Below are 20,029 nucleotides of genomic sequence, written 5' to 3'. Positions count from 1 at the left end.
ATAAGACAACTAATCCATCACTTTGTGATTAACATACAGGGTTTTGATGGCGTTTTTGAACCTCAGGATGGACTGCATTTCACCAAGTTTAGTTTCACAGTCTTGTGCATTTCTTAATTTATCTTGCTTAGTTTGTCTTGACCTTGCTCTATGTGAGATTCTCTGCATTATATGCAACTGACTTCCCATGTGAGTTTCTCTGGGCATTTTGGATGTGGAGTTATGGGATGCAAGTAGTGGCAAGTTGTAGATGAGGATTCAAATTCCAGTTCTGATTCTGCTTCTTTTCAGCACAATCAAGTTAGATGATGTCTGAGTTTCAGTCTACTTAGGCAGAAAATGAATTTCACCAGCAACACTTTGCTGACCTTTACTAGATTATTTTTTCAAAATCATGCGTATTAGAACATCACGGAGATTCTTCAAACCTTAAACTTTTTTTTTTAACAAATTGTAGGATTAAGAAAACAATGTGTAAGATTTTAATGATCATAATTAACTGTAGGGGAGGACACAGAAATGATCAATTCTAGAAATTAAAGAAGAAACGAACTAGATCGTACAAAAAGAAGTAGTAAAAGTGGATGGAATTTAATGCTTAAGTTTAAATGCTAATTTAAATGCTTAAAGCACAATTAGATAAATAAACTTTAAATGTTAAAATATGTATCTTTTGAAAATTATGACTCCGTCTAATATTTTGAAAGTGTTTTAATCTGAAACAAATATGTACAACTTAATTAAGACTTTTAAAAATTTATACCACTTGAAGGATGTCCTATAATATAAAATTCCTCCACTTTATAGTCAGTCATGAGAAGAGGGGAAGCAGGGAAGATGGCTGCAGAGGGTCTGAAATTGAGATCTGTTGGTAGAAAAAACATCCCAGGCTTTAGATGAGAATGTCCATGGAATGCTAGGAGTATAAATGTGTTTAGTTGTACTTGCTCCCTCCGCCTGTCCAAAGATATGTTTCTAACAACCTGTGAAAGTTATCTTCTTTGAAAACAATGTTCTGTGCAAGTGATGTATAAATAAGGCTGTTTAGATAAAATTGTCTTAGGTTATCAAGACAGATTCTAAAACCATGGATGGATTTTGTAACAAACAAAAGAAACGAGGTAAAATGGTCTGTGAATGGCCTGGCAAGATAGCTTAGTGGTTGGACCCTCCCCTTGCATGTGCACAATCTCATATGGGTGCCTGCTGGTACCTCAGCTGTTACACTTCCCATCTGCCTCCCTGCTGGGAAAGGAGGGGAGAAGGGCCAAGGTGTTGGGACGCACCTGTGTGGGAAACCTGGAAGATCCTCCTATCTCCTAGCTTCAGATCAGCTTAGTTCCGGTGGATGAGTTCACTTGGGGAGTGAAACCATGAGATCTGCCTTTGTAAGAAAAATAAATACATATTTAGAAAATCTAAAGGTCCGTGGAAAGAATATGAGGAAACATAGTGAAGGCATAAGCAAATAATGCATTCAGCCATCATAATTTGGAAGGTACACTGATAGATAGTACACTGCAGATGTCCACTGAACAGTGAGAAGTCGGTTCTATAATAAGGCTACTGATTGCTCCGAATTATTCTTTCTCTTTGGATGATCAGTATTTTGCTGTATTTATTTATTAGATCCAAATACTAAAGGAATTCACCTTCAAAGGGCTCTCTCCAGGAGAAAATCAGCAAGATAATACTAGAGAGAGAGAGAATATTCTACATACTTGGTTGCAGGATGTTGAGGTTAGCCTGCTGATTCTCCCCTCTCCCCTCCCCCACCCTCCAGCAGGATGCCAAAGCATGACAAAATTCAAAAGTTTGAAGAAATAACCTGAAAAAAGATGACTTATCTCATTATGACTCAAATGTAGCGTTCATACCAACTCATTCTAACTTAATTTTATGAGATCTTTGAAACCCTTGAGATGATAAATATGAGTTTGGATGTGATCCTAGTAATTTCTTAATTCATCCTTGAACTCAACCATCTTCCCAGAGTTTCTTTTCATTTGTCTGATCTTTGGGCTGGGCATTGCCACATGGATTCCTCTATTTACAAAAGTTAACACAAAAATATAAATATTAGTAAATATTAGCCACATGTTTTTTTCTCTGCATAAGCACTTCAAGAAACTAGATGAAAATGGAATTTAAAGAAAAGTATTCAGACACAAACGGTTTGAATCTATGGTTACAAAGAAGCCTTCAAACCAGTTCATATTAATGTGAAAGAATAACAGAGAAATCTAAAGAGAGAGAAAATGAGAGAAAGCCACCGTTCACCAGCTTGTTCATGTCCCCCAAAGGCAACAACACCCAGGGCAAGTGCAAGCAGAATCCAAGCGTCTGAAACAATTTCTGGTTTCCCACAAGAGTGGCAGGCGCTTATATTGTAAGACTGATTCATGCTTCCCCAGGCGCACTGGCAGGTAGGTAGTTCAGAATCAGATCAGCTGGGGCTTCAACAGTTACTCCAGTACAGGATATTTGCATCAGCGGTGACAGCTTAATCAGTTGTGTGTAACACTGGCCCGGTGTTTTTTCTTTCTTTCTTTCTTTCTTTTTTTTTAAGATTTATTTTTTATTATTTTTCATTGGAAAGGCGGATATACAGAGAGAGGAGAGACAGAGAGGAAGATCTTCCATCCGATGATTCACTCCCCAAGTGAGCGCAACAGGCCGATACTATGCCGATCCCAAGCCAGGAGCCTCTTCCGGGTCTCCCACACAGGTGCAGGTTCCCAAAGCTTTGGGCCGTGCTCGACTGCTTTCCCAGGCCACAGGCAGGGAGCTGGAAGGGAAGCGGGGCTGCCGGGACTAGAACCGGGGCCCATATGGGATCCCGGGCGTGCGAGGCGAGGACCTTTAACCACTTGCGCCACCGCGCCGGGCCCTCTTTATTTTTTTGTTTTAGATTTATTTATTTATTGGAAAGTCAGATATACAGAGAGGAGGAGAGACAGAGAGGAAGATCTTCCATCCAATGATTCACTCCCCAAGTGAGCGCAACTGGCCCGGTGTTTTTTAAGAAAGTTCCCTTCACTTTTAGAGTTACTACCAAATATTTACTAACCATATTTAAAAATATCAACAAACTGCTAAGAGAATCCCTAACTATTCCTAGCTGTTCATTGATTTCTGAACCTGCTGAACTTAGTGCAACGTGTAGGATGGGTAAGATAAGCTTACATTCATTCAGTAAGAGGTGAAAGAACGGATTATATATGAATGCACACATATATATACACATGTACATACCTATAAGTATAAATATATGTATGTTTATAGAAGATGAGCTGGGAGTAACTGTAAATTATGAATAGTGGGTCTTAGTGAAATATTTCATCTTTAAGACTGAAATCTGGATTAATTGGAATGACTCACATTTTTAATAAGAACATTACAATTCTTACCCCCATCTCAGAATTACCTTGAAGAAATGACAAAATGTTGAAGAAACACCTACATGCCAATACACACAACACACACACACACATACATAGGTGATTTCTAGTATTAATTTTCCAACAGCTGTTTTATGACTTCGTAATTTAATCATTTGCTTTTGTCCATGTTTCACGTTGTACACTTGGATTTAATTAGGATTTTCTAGGTCTCTTCCAATTCTAAAGTTAATAGTCTTAATCAGTATGAACCATAAAGGTTCTATGAATATTTTCAATTAAGCAAATAAGTCTGGAATTCTTTAAAACACACAAAAAAATTAATTGAGATGTAAAAATCGAGTGTATTCAGAAAATAATGTGGTGTTATTATTCCACATTTGATTCTTGAATGTTTAAATTCCTATTTAAACTCCTCATTAGGTCAGATTTTTTTTATAATTTGAATAATGATGAGGAGGCTATGTTTCTGAAATTGTCTGTAATTGCCTTTTTCTCAGATTAGCTCACTATGAATGTCAGTGCCATTTAAAAACTTATATGCATTTTAATTTCATGTATTAAATTCAAGCTTTGATATGTATTTTCTCTTATGGTTGAAGAGAATATTGCAATGAAGAAAATATAGGTCACTCTAAATTTTTTGGCTATATCTTTAAATGTGTATTTTGTGTATGCTGCTTAGGGGAAGTAGGTGCATAGGAAACTAAAACAAAAAGTGGAATGATGATCTTTCAGTTCAAATGCACAGTATTTACACCTATGATGATCTTTCAAATTGGGTAGCTGTGTAGTATGACAATAATGCAGGCATGGATTGATTCCCATTTGCGAAAAGACAGTACATATATGTTATGAAAGTTTCCTAGATGTTACTTCTGATTAAGTGGAAAAGATAATGTTTTTAACCTGTGTTTGTTCCAGTAACTCTGGAATCATCTGCTTATAGGTGAAGTTAACTTTAGTAGGTTTAGCATAGTGAGGGAGATTATCACTTTGACCAGGGGTACTACTTAGCTTGGTTTATTGTAACAAAATACCACAAACTGGGTAACATAAACAACAGAAATACCTTGTCTTGTTCTTTAGTAGTCAAGGTTGGTTGCTTCTATGGTCTGGAAAAAAATCTATTCTATGCCTCTTGTCTAGATCAGGTGATTTTCTTGGAATCTTTGATGTTACTTGGTTTATAGCATCTCTGACTCATTTTCGCCTGCCATCTCCCTATAAGTAGCTCCTTTCTATAGGAATTGGGACCTAAACCAGTTAGTACAGGATGACATCATTACCACTTAACTGGCTGTATCTCTAATGTCCTAACTCATCATATGGGTCATGTTTTGAGATACTGATGGTGAGAACGTCAAACTTTGAATGTGTAAGGGAAAGAGTTTAAGCTGGGTTTAACAGGTTGTCAAAATGAAGATGTTAAAGAACAGTACAGATGAGGGTATAAACCTGGGCCACATGGATTCTATGACAAGTCTTCCAAAGTATTTGTGCGAAACATGTAGAGTTTCTTTCAAATTAGTTTCAGATCAATGGACGAACTGATGCAAGGATTTGAAATGTACTTTCATTAACATTTTGTCTGGGCGCATACACTACAGAGGACAATCATGGTTTAATTATTCAAAATTGAGCATATGCTGGGGTGATTTAGCTTGGCCTCAGTTTCCCAATGCAGGAAGTTCAGTTTGTAATGGAACTGTTTGATATGTAGGGAGGTGGGATCACTTTGCTTGAACAGTCCACATCCTTTTTACATCACAGAATGCCAGCATCATTTCAATTTTCTCTTCCATCGTTGACACATTCAAATTAGTCTGTTTTGTTGTTAGGTAATTCTCATAAATAGTACTAACAGAACTCAACTTCAATGTGTTTACTTTTTAGTCTTGGTGTACATTAGATTAAGTCTTTCAACTTCATGCTAGTTTTAGAAAGATTTTCTATGTTCATTGATCTATCCACTCATCTATATCCTCTCAAATATTCTGTTTTCTAAACCAACAAACTTGTTCCTTAAAGTTTTCAAGTACATTTTTTATAATATAACCAAGAATATATTTTAATCTGTGTTTATTCTAATAAACTTGAAAGCATGAGAAAGAAAGGGAATATGGGAGTTAAGACGGAAAGAGAGTGAGAGAAACGTTTCATCTGCTGGTTCATTGCCCAAATAACTACCACAGGTAGGACTCAGACTGAAGCCTGCAGCTGAGAATGCCAGCCAGGTCTCCTGAGTATGTGTGGGGCACCAGGAATTAAAAGGTCCTTCACTGCCTCTCAGGTGCAACAGAAGCAGAGAGGCCAGTGGCAGGAATCCACAATTCTTTTTTTTTTTTTTAAGATTATTCATTTTTATTGGAAAGTCAGATATACAGAGAGGAGGAGAGACAGAGAGGAAGATATTCTGTCCAGTGATTTCACTCCCCAAGAAGCCTCAATGACCAGATCTACACAAGCAGAAGCCTATATCCTCCTCTGGGTCTCCCACCTGGGTACGGGGTCCCAAGGCTTTCGGCCCTCCTCCTAGGACACAAGCAGGGAGGTGGATGGGAAGCTGGACCACCAGGATCAGAAACAATGCCCGTATGCGAGTCAGGTGCATGCAGTTTGAGGACTTTAGCCACTAGGCCATTGTGCTTAGTCCAGGAACTCACACTGTTATTTTAAGGAGTGGATGATCCATGAAGTAGTTTAAGAAATTTTGTCTGCATGTCCTACCTAAAGGGCATTGTTTTAAACAATAACATTTCATATTTTGTGTCTCTTGTTTTTTGCAATTTGACTTCACCTATAAAAATAGCATGAGTAGAGTGATTTATTTTAACCATCCTAACGTTATAATTCTGATGCAATATGTTTTGACTTCATTGGCAGCATATAAAGCCATATGGTAGTTCTACCCAAAATACACTGGAATCTAAGTATTGTTTAGAAGTTTGGCAATGTTTGGAATTTCATGCATATTCACTTACATGTTTCTAGGTGATTAAATTTGTCAAAAACAATCCATTCTATCAGTTATTATTTATGACATGTACAAGCAATTTTAGATATGGATTTTGTAGTCAAAGTGTCTACTGCAAGTCTGCACTTGGGGGAAAATTAAGAGACATGCAAGAATTATTTCTTTAAGAAAACATTTGGTACCAAATATACATAATGTCAAGTGTTATACAGAGTTCTAAACATTTTTGTTGGCAAATGTGGCTAATTAGATCAGCAAAATGAAAGCCGCCATCTATACATAGCTCACGGTCATTTAGAGTCCTTTTGAATCTTTAAAAATATCCAACCAACATTTTCAAACCAAATCACTGAAGAATTTTTCAAATAATTCTTTTCTTTTTTATATTTACCTCAGGGCCCAAGTTTTCTCTCCGAAGCCCTTTTTCTGAGACATTCACGAAGCATGGAAGAACTGGATCCTTTGTTCAACCTGCATGAGTCTATCACTAAGGTAGGGAAGAAACGTCTTCCTGAAAAGAATGGAGGTGTTCTGTCCTTTCCCTCTCCCACCCCACCCCTTTGGTGTAAGAAGAGAAGGAAATCAACCAGTTACCTGTAAAATTAAGTTTATCTGTTTGTGTGTTTATCTGTTATATAGGCCAGAAAGCACTTTAACATACCTACCCTACTCTTTTGTAAGTGATTACAGATTATTAGCAACTGTTTCAAGAACATGCGAATCTAAAAGCACTGAATTGTGATAAAAAGAGATCTTTACCATGCAACTCATTTTTTCTCACTCCTCAAGGTGGTTTTACGGTATATTCTCAAACACAGCACTCTCCTTTGAATTAAGGGTGATAGAAAAATCCATCTGAATCTACCTGTCTTTAGTTTTGACTCGGTCTTTAAGGTACAAATCTGTTCTTGATTTCAGTATCAGTTAAAATTGTGCTCTTTTAATATGGAGATTGCTTTTATAAGAAGTGTTTGTAAACCATGAGGGCAATGCTTACATTTTCACTGTATTCTCCTAAATGTAAGTTTCATATATAAAGAAATTAAGTTTCACAACATGAAGCAAATAAATTTACTGAAATGACAGCATAGGAATTTTTATATCTACCAATATTTATTTGACTTGTCATAACTTGCCTTTGGGGTATACAATTTGTAGAGTATATCGTCACTTCAGTACCATTGAAATAATCCACATTTATGTATGCGTATTTCAAAGATTTGATCATTTTCAAATCTTGGTGAAAGTTTAAAAGGCTGTTTTTCTTGTAAACAGGAAGTGATATAAAATGAATTGAGTTCAGGGAAGGACAATAGAATGAACTCAGAATATATATACCCAAAGTAATGTCTGTCTCTGTCATGTAAGAACTATGTGAAGATTTTTCCAAACATTTAAAATAATAGATTGAACTATGTTTTACTGCAAGATTTCTTCTAAATTCAAAATATTTAAATCTTAATTACATATTTATTTCATTTTCCTTTCTAATCCTTCCAAGTTCCAAGATGTAGCTTGTGATCTTTGGATAATCATTTAGTAGCTAGAGAGAGCAAAGTAGGTATGACTCCAAAGTACAGCCTTAGCATTGGAAATTCAACCGAATCCCAAATGTTTCCTGATAGATAATAGATAAGCAAATATGTACAATCATGAACACATAAATGCATTTATATCAATCATATTAATTCAGGTATTTTGAATATTTAGAGTCTACATTTATTTGTTTTTGAACAAAGACATCAAGATGTTCAAAGCAATGGAAGTAAAAATACTTTTTCTAGCTTCCTCTACTTTTATATGGATCTGAGAAATTGAGTATTTTGTTGGAAAGGGCAACTTGAGACTGTTTTTCATAGTTTCTAGTATGCACTATTGCTAGCCAGAGAAAATGCTAGTTTTGATGTTCTTGTCTGACATCTTGGCTACGCTTACAAACCCATTTCATACAAGCACACTGTATGTTGGAGCAGGAAGGATGGCAAGGATTGCAAGACACGTATGACATGCATGAACATTTATAAGAGGTCAGCGTTCCCTGTGAAACAAGGAGGCCTCTTGAGAGACGATACAAATTTGATGACATGTGCTTTAAAATACGTTTGAAGTATTAAAAGGTATTCCATTATCTAAGTGAATAGATAACAAAACCATTCTTTCTGTGAACATGACAAAATTTGCTCAAGTGCAGAAGCAAAAGTCCCGTGCCTTTTTGCCATCACATACATTTATCCACTGCTGACTGTATCTTTCTGATCATCCTACCTGCACTGGTTTTGTAGAAACTGGTCAGGGCAAGATATTATGCTTGGCAAGTTCAGTCTTTTTTTTTCCTTTCACAAGCAAATAAATACCTGGCAGCTATAGAAGGTATTAAATGTTATTTGTTTTGAATGCCAAAATTTCACAAAATTAAAGCATCTATAAAAACAAATGACCTTAGTACATGCTTAGGAAACATGCAGTGTGGTTTTTAGTTTTATCTTGACTATGAAATCATTATGTTATTTTCTAGCAGCTTGTTTTATTTTCTACACAATAAGAAAGCACGCTCAGAATGCCCCTGCATTATCAATGGGATTCTGGGAGGTCAAAACGGGTGTGTGCATGTGTGAGTGTGCGTGTATGTTTGTGTTTAACAAAGATATGAAAACATGTAGCCACATTAACCTAAATGTTAAAAATACACTAAGAATGTACACAAATGAAATCTAAATTTAATTTGTGAAGAGTTGACACATTGAGAAAATGTTTATTTCACTAAGATAATAATATTATGACAGCATCTATCACATTTTGACACTGTGTTCCATATTCTTAGTGTGACACTGCAGAGAAAACAGTTTTAAAAAAGAATCTAGGTAGATACAAATTCTCAATTCTCAATTCTTAATTAGGGCAGATTTTATCAAATGTAATAATCTATAAAATTGTAAAACAATTATTGGTATTATACTAATGAAATATTATTTCCAAAAATAGAAGTAATTAAAATGTTAAAGATAATATGCTTTATTTTTCCCAGTAAAAATGTGCACTTGGTATAGCACTGTGATGTAGTCATATATATTGTGTTAGTCAATGCAGTATATATGTATTTATGTAGATGATATATTTTCATTGTAAGTAATTTTGCATGAGATTAAAATTTAATTTATTTGTATTAGAAATTTTATGTATTATTTTGCTTAAATTAAACTATATTTATAGGTAAATAAACCTCTACATACACTAACACAAGTAAGTATGACCCCTAAATTCCTGATAAATATTTTTTCATGCTGTCCTGATTTTTTTTTTTTACAAAGTTTGAATTTGTCTTGGCATTTGTCTTTTTGATATAAAGCGTGAAAGTAATGAATGAGACTCAATATTGATGCCAAAAGGTGTAATTTATCAATACTGCTGTGGCAGTCAGGTGATACAGTATAAAGCTGCTGAAGGGCAACTCTGGCTGTGTAGATGTGAAAGATGCTTTTCTTATTTTCTATAATTACATGAAAAAAGAAACCCAGAACACTTGTGCTGTTAGAAATTACAAAAATGAGCTAATTCCTTCAAAGACAAAAATGTGATTAAATACTACCAGCTTAATCCTTAAGTGGATGAAGAGTATCATGAGAGATTCATGTTTGAAATAGGCTTATTTAGTCTTTCTTCTTTGGATTTTCCCAGTTATGTTTTAAATCGTCAACATTTAGCTCATACGTTTTTATTAGTAACTTATCAGTCTGTGTAAGCTGGTAAGACATGAGCATTATAGAAACAGCTCATACGCAACAGGACAGCCAAGGGAATAAACCAGGCTAATGAATCTTTTAAAAGATCCCTTTAAGGGAAGACTACCCAATTGGTGACGCGTGCAAAATGTGGAAGGGAAGAAGTTGGGAGTTTAAACTCCGCTTATGAGATTTGAAAAAGTCACAGGACAGGCATGATGGGATTCAAGCAATTCAAGCTTCTTCCGAATCTCAGTGGCTTTCCCCTGGGAGTGCTTTAAGATCATTAGCTGGTGATAATGTGCAATAATGACACATAATTTGAAAATGGAAGACGGATTGGAGTCCAGTTTCAACACTGAAAAACTGGTTATGTAATGTATGACCTGTGAAGTAGAATGGATGGACTATTCATGTTAATAAAAAACAAGTCCTGCAATCATCTGCAGTTATTGTGCCAATCAGTGAAAGAAACAACAAACCATTTCAGCAAATTTACATATATAATTCAGGAAGTGTTAGTGTCATTCCATAAAGTAACTTTCCAGTAACTTTAAAGGAATTCTAAATTTTGCACACTCTGAATAAGCACTTTTCATGTTTTAGAAACTCAGCAATAGGCTAAAAGTTAGTTTTGTTAATTTTTGCGTTTCTTCCACACTTTGAAGAAGGCAATGTGTTTTGACAATGTTTCCTGATAATACTATTCTCAAAACATTGTAAATGTACAAAGACAACAAGAAGAATGATCGATGGATAACAGCTTAACCTCTAGTAGGAAAATCAATTTCCCATGTCAAACATGCTGTGCAAATATAAACTACGTACATTAAGAAGATTTAAAAGTTCCAATTGATATCTAATATTTAAGAACATCTGATATAACCCTATGTAGTCTCATCTAGTTTGTTATAATAAATTCTACTGATGATACTTCTTGGAAACTGTACCCATTACTTCAGTAGGAGCCTGAAATAAGGGATGATCCTATGCTAATATGCAAATGAACAGACACGATGTCATTTGATAGGAAGCAATTAATGTTGGTGTTTAGTGTAAACATCCTCACTAGTATTCCCTGATTAAGCTCTAAATTATGTTGAAAGTACTTCAAGAATTTCCTGAGAATAATATTAGTGAATAATTTTGTTTTGTTGTAAAAATTAAAATCCATGAATAATTATTGATATTACATATTTAAGATGACCCTTTTGGGGCCCTGCTGTGTATGCACAAGTGTGTGTATTGCGGCAAGAAAAGTTCTCTGAGAACGTGTCTGTGCACAAAAGTGTGTGCGTGTAAATTTGTGTGTGTTTGTATGCATGCAGTCTTATCTACAAAATTTCCAACACTGAAATTTAAAAAGTACAAATCAATTAGAATCTTTTTTGTGCTGTTGTTAACAAAGACTTACATATGGTATTGTTTACCAGAAGTAAAGCAGTTCTATTGGCTCATGTGATGGCTAAAAGAGGCACACTTCAAAAAGGCTTCGAACACAATTCTGGATCCACTTACTCTGCTGCCTTCAGTTCCACTGTTATTTATATTGGATATTTACCAGTGAAATTCCATTATAAAAGAAAAAAAATCTGTTAGCCGTTTCTGAAATTACGAGTATATAAGTCTGTGAGATCAAGAGAGGGCCTCTCTTCTGATGACATTTTTCAGAACAAGGATTTCATTTTTCAGCAAAATTGACCAACCTCCTAGAGGTCTAAATTAGTCCTAGGCTGTATTTTGAATGATATTTTTCAACCATGCAAATAGCTTTGCTGATTGCGCTAAACCTGGCTTGCCTAAATTAATCACAGTGGGGAAGACGGGGGGACTCTCGGGAGCAGAGGTCAGTCTCATTTCTTCTGCAAAATAATGAGACATACAGTAATCAGAGGTGTTGCAGAGACGGTCTCAGAACCATGCTACAAATTATGGTAATGGTGCCCTCGCAATAGTAAGAAATAGTAGCTTAGCACATGCAGAACCTGTGCTAAGCAATGGGAAAAATAGGAATAAAGTGAACCATGCAACATAGTCATAAAATGAACTCACTTATGTGCATCACACTTAGGGTTTTACCACAAGTCAGTAGACTTAAGAAGGGTTAAATTGGGCCTGGCGCCATGGCCTAGCAGCTAAAATCTTCACCTTGAAGGTGCCTGAATCCTATATGGGTGTCGGTTCTAATCCTGGCAGCTCCACTTCCCATCCAGCTCCCTGCTTTTATGGCCTAGGAAAACAATCAAGGATGACCCAAAGCCTTGGGACCCTGCACCTATGCGGGAGACCCAGAAGAGCTCCTGGCTCCTGGCTTCGGATCAGCACAGCACTGGCCGTTGTGCTCACTTGGGGAGTGAATGATCTGACGGAAGATCTTCCTCTGTGTCTCTCCTCCTCTCTATATCTGACTTTGTAATAAAATTAAATAATTCTTAAAAAAAAAAGTTAAAAGGGTTAAGCTATCTGATCGTATTCATCAAGTGAGTAGCTTTCAGATCCCCTGGTAGACTCTGAGTGTAATCACCATGTTCACTCTGGGAAGCAGTAATCTCTCAGTATCACCTTAGATGGCCCTAGCAATTGATTGGATTCGACAGATGAGAAAATGCTATTTGCTATCCCAGACCTCCAATGCTTATCGGTGACAATCCTCTACATGTAAAGAGGTGGTGATCCTTAGAAAATTCAGTGAATTACTGATTTGAGAGGCACTCCAAACATGACACTCAGTGAGCATATGTAAGTGTAAAAGTAGTTTATAAACAATTAAAAGTTTTAGTTAAGACTAAGATTCAAGATATGAAACTCTGTTAAAAACATTTTAAGATAGAGTTCTTTCCGTTCTGTGTGCCTAGGACTAATATTCTGGGTATTGTGAAGATATATTTTAATTTCATTCTGGCACATGGGATATTTAAAATTTTCACTTCATTTCATTGATGTATAAAGGGTTTTTATTTGCTTAAATTTGATAAATAATTGACTTAATCACATCCACTGTTTCACCATTTCAACACTGACACAGGTTTCAATCAACAAATCTTAGTTGTCAATGCAATGTGATAAGCTCACAGATATATATTGTCAGAATAACCTTCAGTGTGACGTTAACATTGACAACTATTCCAGGTTGATATTTGATGTCCCAGTCTGGAAATATGTTTGTGAGTGCTTTGATGACTAGCTTGAGTAGTAGTTTGCCAAATAATTCTCAAATTCCTGTTCCAGACAGAAAACCTAATTTGTCTTTATCATAAATAGGCCAAAAAATAATAATAAAAAGATCATTCTTCAATTTAGCACATGCATATACACTTTTGTATCTGTGTTGGATGTGTTAGGGTAATGATCAGCTTTAAAAAATAAAAAGATCTATTTATTTTTATCCGAAAGGCAGACATACAGAGAAGAGGAGAGACAGAGAGGAAGATCTTCCGTCTAATGATTTGCTCCGCAAGTGACCGCATCGGCCGGAGCTGAGCCAATCTGACCCCATGAACCCCTTCCGGGTCTCCCACATAGGTGCAGCATCCCGAGGCTTTGGGTCGTCCTCAACCGCTTTCCCAGGCCACAAGTAGGTAGCTGGATGGGAAGTGGGGCCACTAGAATTAGAACCGGTATGCATATGGGAACCTGGATGTGTTCTAGGAGACGATTTTGGCAGGTAGGCTACTGAGCTGGGCCGTAATGATCAGCTTTTAATCACTGTAACAAATGCATGAGAAAATTTAAATACTGGAATGAGTTGAGGAGCTAAATCATGTTCAAACTGCAGTAGTATTCCTACTACATATTATCGGTTTGGAGATATATATTTAGGAACCTGGGGATGTATTATATTAGTTGTGGTTTGTTTCAACTATTGTAAAATTTAACAAGAATGGAGGGAGTGATGGCAGAGTGATGGTGTGAAATTGAAATTACAAGAAGACTTGGCATTAAGTTTAAAAATATGTGACAAGCATGAATTTTAAAAATATACAATGTATGAATGAACAAAACATGAAAGACAAATGGCAATTGCCTCAAATCCTGAGCCTTTTCACTTAAATATAACAAATAAATATTAGTCACAACTCTAGAATTGCAATCAACTTAAATGGAAGGATGTTTATCAGATGCAGGTAACTTATCTAAATCTAGGCAATGGAGCAAAATGAAAGCTTCTGCTATTTCTTATAACCGTTTCTTACCCACGAGCAAGAGAGGTTAATAAAAGAAACCTGTACTTTCTTACTGAGACTGTTCAATATTTGCTTCTCTCACATCAATCAAAGGACTCTAAAGAGAATCAAACTGACAATTTGACAGATTTCCTGGCTTCCCATAAATTGGTTACGAAGTTCAGCTCTTGGCTCCAAGTTGTATTTGGAAAACATGTTCATTGTGCCTACACCTTGAGTCCTGAGTTTTGAGTTGTCAAAAAGTGGCTCTGTTCCCTCCACTGGACACATGAATTGCAGAAGAACAGCTCCTCTTGGTATTACCACTGGAATCCAGGTGCTTAACTTTTCACATAGCCACTCTCTCAATTAGATGTAATACACACTAGTTTCAAAATATATTGTGTAGCTATTTCAAGACGCTGAAGCAGGTTAAAATATATCATTTAGAGTATTTTAAAAAGCACATTCAGCTGTTTTTCTAAAAAATCGATCAAAATTGGGCCCGGCGCGGTGGCGCAAGTGGTTAAAGGTCCTCGCCTTGCACGCCCGGGATCCCATATGGGCGCCGGTTCTAATCCCGGCAGCCCCGCTTCCCTTCCAGCTCCCTGCCTGTGGCCTGGGAAAGCAGTCGAGGACGGCCCAAAGCTTTAGGAACCTGCACCCGCGTGGGAGACCCGAAAGAGGCTCCTGGCTTCGGATCGGCATAGCATCGGCCCGTTGCGCTCACTTGGGGAGTGAATCATCGGATGGAAGATCTTCCTCTCTGTCTCTCCTCTCTGTATATCCGCCTTTCCAATGAAAAAATAATAAAAATAAATCTTAAAAAAAAAATCGATCAAAATAAACGCCATGACTGTGAATACTAACTATAAATCATTGTGCCGATCTCTAACATTTACTCAGCTTTGTGGTGACTACAGCTGTTCTTGTATCCTTATTCCTGCTGAATGATTATACTTGATATGGTGAAAGTTATCCCTCCATGCCAATGGAAAGTGATGCGTCCATGCCCACACATCCCAAGCAGTGACTCTCATCCATTAATCTTATTAAAAACTACTTGGTATTGATAACTTCTTTGAAGATCACTTCATTATCAAGTATTTTGTCCCAATTTTAAGTTATTGCACAAAATATCAAGTTTTCATTAAAATATGACTGTTTCGGTAACACATGTCAGTAAAATCAGTTGAACTCTACGAGGAATTTGTTTAGCTTCTGTTGACTAATTCTTCAAAGTGGCTTAGCTATGAAATTAGCTTTGAGTTCAAGACATTATTTTCCCCTGACACTCTTCTTCCTAAATGTGGTTATTTTTAAAAACTTAGAGAATTGTGAGCCTTGTGGTGACTGATACACTACTTATTTTCTCCATACTTTTTCTTTATTCTTGGTAATCTTGTTAACGTCAGACCAGTGATTGCATTTTGAGAGAAGGGTATGAGAGCAGTTGAGTTTCCTAGGATGGGCATGCCAAATAACTAGGACCATGGTATCAAGCAGCAGATGTATGAGCCAAAGATTGATGCATATCTTGAAAAGCAAATGCATTTCAAGATGGAAAAACATACTTAATTAGTAAGTTGGATGAATTGGAAAAATAAAAAAGTATTTTACAGAAAAGAAATAGAAGTTACTTTATCATAGGTTGAAATGTATTGAAGCTTCATTAGGCCACATATTTTCTTTAATTAGATAGTAGGTAGCATGTTCATTTAGATTCCTCAGAGAAATAAGGAACAATACATTTATTATTGTAAAAGAATGATACACTAAAGCATAAGAGGCAACTCAAAAATATTAATTTATCAACACTTTAATTAAAAATATGCAACTAGGTAGTAGTTGTCCACTCATATGAAAATTTGAAATGAGAAACAACTGATACTTGGGGCACAGCGGGTGAGGTGCCTGTGATGCTGGAATCCCGGATGATGCTGACTGAGGACCACAGTCCTGCACTTCCGATCGAGATGTGCTGATGCTACAGTGGTTCTTTTCAGTGGAAAATGGCAGCATACCAGCCACTGCAGGTGTATGGTAGATATGGGATGATTGTTACCAGTACTGGTGTAGACAGAACTAGAAAATGCATATTTATAAAATTCTTACAACCAGCTCAATTCTATAGTATTGTGTTTTACTTCCTAAAGCTTTTATTCCTTACAAAAAAAAATATGAACTATGCTAACATTAGTATCCTTACTTCTAAATTTCCTAATGATGAAAAGACATACGCGCACTCTCAAAATAACCACTGAAGCATAGACATAATTTCATATTCTTTGGGGATGAGGAAAAGAACCTAGAGTCAATTATTGAGAGGGCTGAATATCACTTACTACACTATTGGACTGTCGCAAAGCATGTTATTCAATCAAGGACATCTAAAAATTGTGAAGCAAATATGTCTACATTTGAACAAAAAGAAGGATAAATATATCCTCATTTGAAAAAAAGGATGTATGTTTAATTATGGCTAGCCCAATATGTCCTGACAGACAGTAATGATCATGGAGCACATTTTGAGACTAAATATAGTGAGGTTTATTGAGAGGAATCTCCTTCACAGTTTGGTGTAGATATTATAGATTTCCTATTATCATACATAATCTCAGATGTCTTATATATGCAAAATAATCAATCTTGCTTAGTGAGTCTTCAGGAATAGTTCCCATTACTGGAAGCAAAATAACAACAATTCTAAGATGGAATTAACTAATAAAAAATACAGATGTTTGAGCTCTATAGTGAAAGGACACTACAAATGTTTATTTTTAACACTGTTTTCTGTTATTTTTGAATGGGAGTTCAGAAAAGGCACCCATTATTGACTGAGTCAATTTGTCATTCTGTCCTTAGACAAAGTTTTGCAGTTCAATAAACTTTTCATCTGTATCTATGGATTACTCTTACAGAATTTAGTCTTTTTGATTATCAGTAATGAAAATCTGATATTAAGGAAATATTGTATAAATAAGATAAATGTAATTGTACAAATATATGCATATGTAATTATATAAAATTAAAAATGTCTGGGTCCAGGTTGGTAGCCTAGTGGCTAAAGTCCTCACCTCGTATGCGCCAGGATCCTATATGGGTGCTAGTTCTAATCCTGGCAGCCTTGCTTCCCATCCAGTTCCCTGCTTGGTGCCTGGGAAAGCAGTCAAGGACAGTCAAAGTCTTGGAAGCCTGCACCTACCTGGGAGACATGGAGGAGGCTCTTGGCTCCTGCCTTCAGATCTTCATAGTAACACTGTTGTGGCCATTTGGGGAGTGAATCATCGGATAGAACTTCTTCCTCTCTGTCCATCCTCTTCATTGTATATCTGACTTTCCAATAAAAATAAAATAAGCCTTTAAAAAAAATTGCTGTCTTCACATAGAGTCTCCACAAAAATGTAAATTATGTTTATTCATAACATAATTAAAACATTAGCCTTAGCTTTTAGTAATATAAGCTGTTTCATTGCATAATAAATCACAAAATGCTAATTATTTATTAATGTAAAATATTCATTACAGCTATTAAAATATTATGTTGATATAGTTTATTGTTGAAGGTAATCGGTATTTTATTATTATTTTATTATGAGAATTACTAGCCTATATTAATTTCTAAAATTTAAAATGCAGTCTTACATAGGTATTGTCACTAAATGGACTATAGCAATGCACCTTGGGAATTTACCTATGTGTCCTACATTAGTGACTTAAAGAAGGAAGGCTACAATCTATAAAGTACAACTTACGTTCTCAAATTTTATGCCAAAAACTTCAAGAATACATGTGAATTTGTCATTTGAAAGTTTCATTCGCTCATACATACCTAAAAATAATTCTCATAGTTTTTACATACTATGATTGTTCAAGTTTTTCTTCCTTTGTCTTATTAAATTCATTTTGAATGACTGATTAGAGAATTCCACAAGCTATAATTTCCAAAAATTTCTCTTGAGATAGAGAAATGGAGGTTATAACAACAAATTGCTTGTGAAGATTACGATAGAATGGGTAATTTTTGTTCGATATATTTCCTATGTAGACTTCAGAGGGACGCTCGACTCACAGGGAAGCGCAGTGATTCCAGATAATGTTTGGGAAGCGCTTAGCACCTGGAGCCCTGTGTCAGTGTAAACCCCATGTGAGCAAGATGGGCCTTCGCAGCATTTCCGTGAGTGTCCACAGAGAACTGCTATGATAGTTACTATGGCATCACCACAAAAAGAAATCCTCTAGGCACCAGTTCTCATTTCTTGCACTTGCTCTATTTATTGTCTACGATTTCCTTTAGCGCAATCAGAGAGCAAAGCAATTGCTTTACAATGTTGATTTGATTTAGATCTGGTGCCCCCAGAGTGAAGCTTTGCAATAAAATTCAGCACAAAGTGGTGAGTGCTGCCACATTTTGTCTTTCCATTTTATCTTGTGCTACCTTGTCATATCAAAGTCTGCTGTATGTAGATTTACCCTATATGAGTTAGTTACATTTCTGGGAAAACAAACAATAACCACAACAAACTGCAGGTGAACTATAGAGGGTGGGAGTGACAAAACCACACAATACCTGATCCACTTCACTTTCAGAGATGACTAGAGACGAGGGACAGATTCTCTCAGTTTATCATCTTCTACATTTTTCCCAGTTGTGAGTGGTGTCAAAGGCAGGCATTGAGGAATTCTTTCGGAGGAATTAGAAGGTAATTCAAGGAAATACAATGAAGTATGTGAAAGTTCATGATATGGTTGCAACTGATACGCTTGAACTATTTTTAAAATCTGGACATGCTTCATTGTTAAAATATACAAGTTAAATTGGAATTCGGAATCAGTTTCTTCTTGTTGGTAGCACCTCAAATGAAGCATTCTGCATATGATTTGCTTTACTTTGCTTTCTTCCACATTGTAATCATTACTGAGTTCTGAAAAACATTTGGTTTTGAATATCTGCCAATCACAAACATTTTGAACATTTTGTGCTTTGCCAAGCAAATGCTTCCAGTGCTCACTTCAACGGGGTCTTTTAGTGTTACTCATGAATAGCTGGTCCAATCCATGTGCACTCCAGAGAACTTTTCTGAGATCCAAATGCTTTCTATTTCAAAAATATCATTAGTAAGTCATTGCATCAGATGGAAGCCGGGCAGCTAACCAAAGAAATAAAGCTGTTCTTTTTTACTCTTTATAGGTCATAGGCTTAAAAAAACTAAGACTAGACTTTATTTGTCCAATGAGAAGAATCAAATATTTTGCCTGGGGTCACTTGTCTTCTCTCTTTAATAACTCTATTTCTCTCATTGGACATTAATTATAAGTATTTAATTCAGGAATTAAATGTAAATATGCATATATATGTATTTTTGTCTTGCTGAGAAAGTTGCCATTGGCTACAGCATTAATTGTTTTGTGAGAAGCTTGATTCTTATTATTTGCATATAATTAGCGAAATGGGTACCTATGAGCACAGAATAACCTTTGAAAATATCTACAGATGGACCACATCTGCAAATACAGAATTAGCAACTCATTTTATATTTTAACTCACTTTATTCTGTTTTTCAACTTCAGTATCATCACCTCTTGAGTCTAACACTGCTGTCAGTTCTTCTGAAATAAATGTGACCAAGAAGTATATAAAATAGTTAAGCTACTAATATTTCATAGGAAGTTCAAGTTGTCAGGATCCCAGTAATTTTAAGATGGCTGCAGTGAGGAATGGTTTTTTTCTTTGCTGGCTCTCTGATACCTGCCCAGGTCTGAAGACTC

General features: G+C 36.0%; 1 protein-coding gene across 1 annotated transcript in view; it reads left to right on the top strand.

Moving 5' to 3' along the window:
• Positions 1 to 20,029, top strand: part of NAALADL2 (N-acetylated alpha-linked acidic dipeptidase like 2) — a 630,278-nt gene that overhangs the window by 485,097 nt on the left and 125,152 nt on the right. The window contains exon 11 of the mRNA XM_041002590.1: positions 6,775 to 6,870. Coding sequence (XP_040858524.1) covers positions 6,775 to 6,870 — 96 coding nt within the window. The remainder of the gene's footprint in view (positions 1 to 6,774; positions 6,871 to 20,029) is intronic.

The sequence above is a fragment of the Ochotona curzoniae genome, unplaced genomic scaffold (genome assembly GCF_017591425.1).
Source record: "Ochotona curzoniae isolate NIBS_2020 unplaced genomic scaffold, NIBS_Ocur_1.0 scaffold_2587, whole genome shotgun sequence".
Taxonomy (NCBI): Eukaryota; Metazoa; Chordata; class Mammalia; order Lagomorpha; family Ochotonidae; genus Ochotona; species Ochotona curzoniae.
This window is presented reverse-complemented; position numbering and strand designations above follow the sequence as displayed.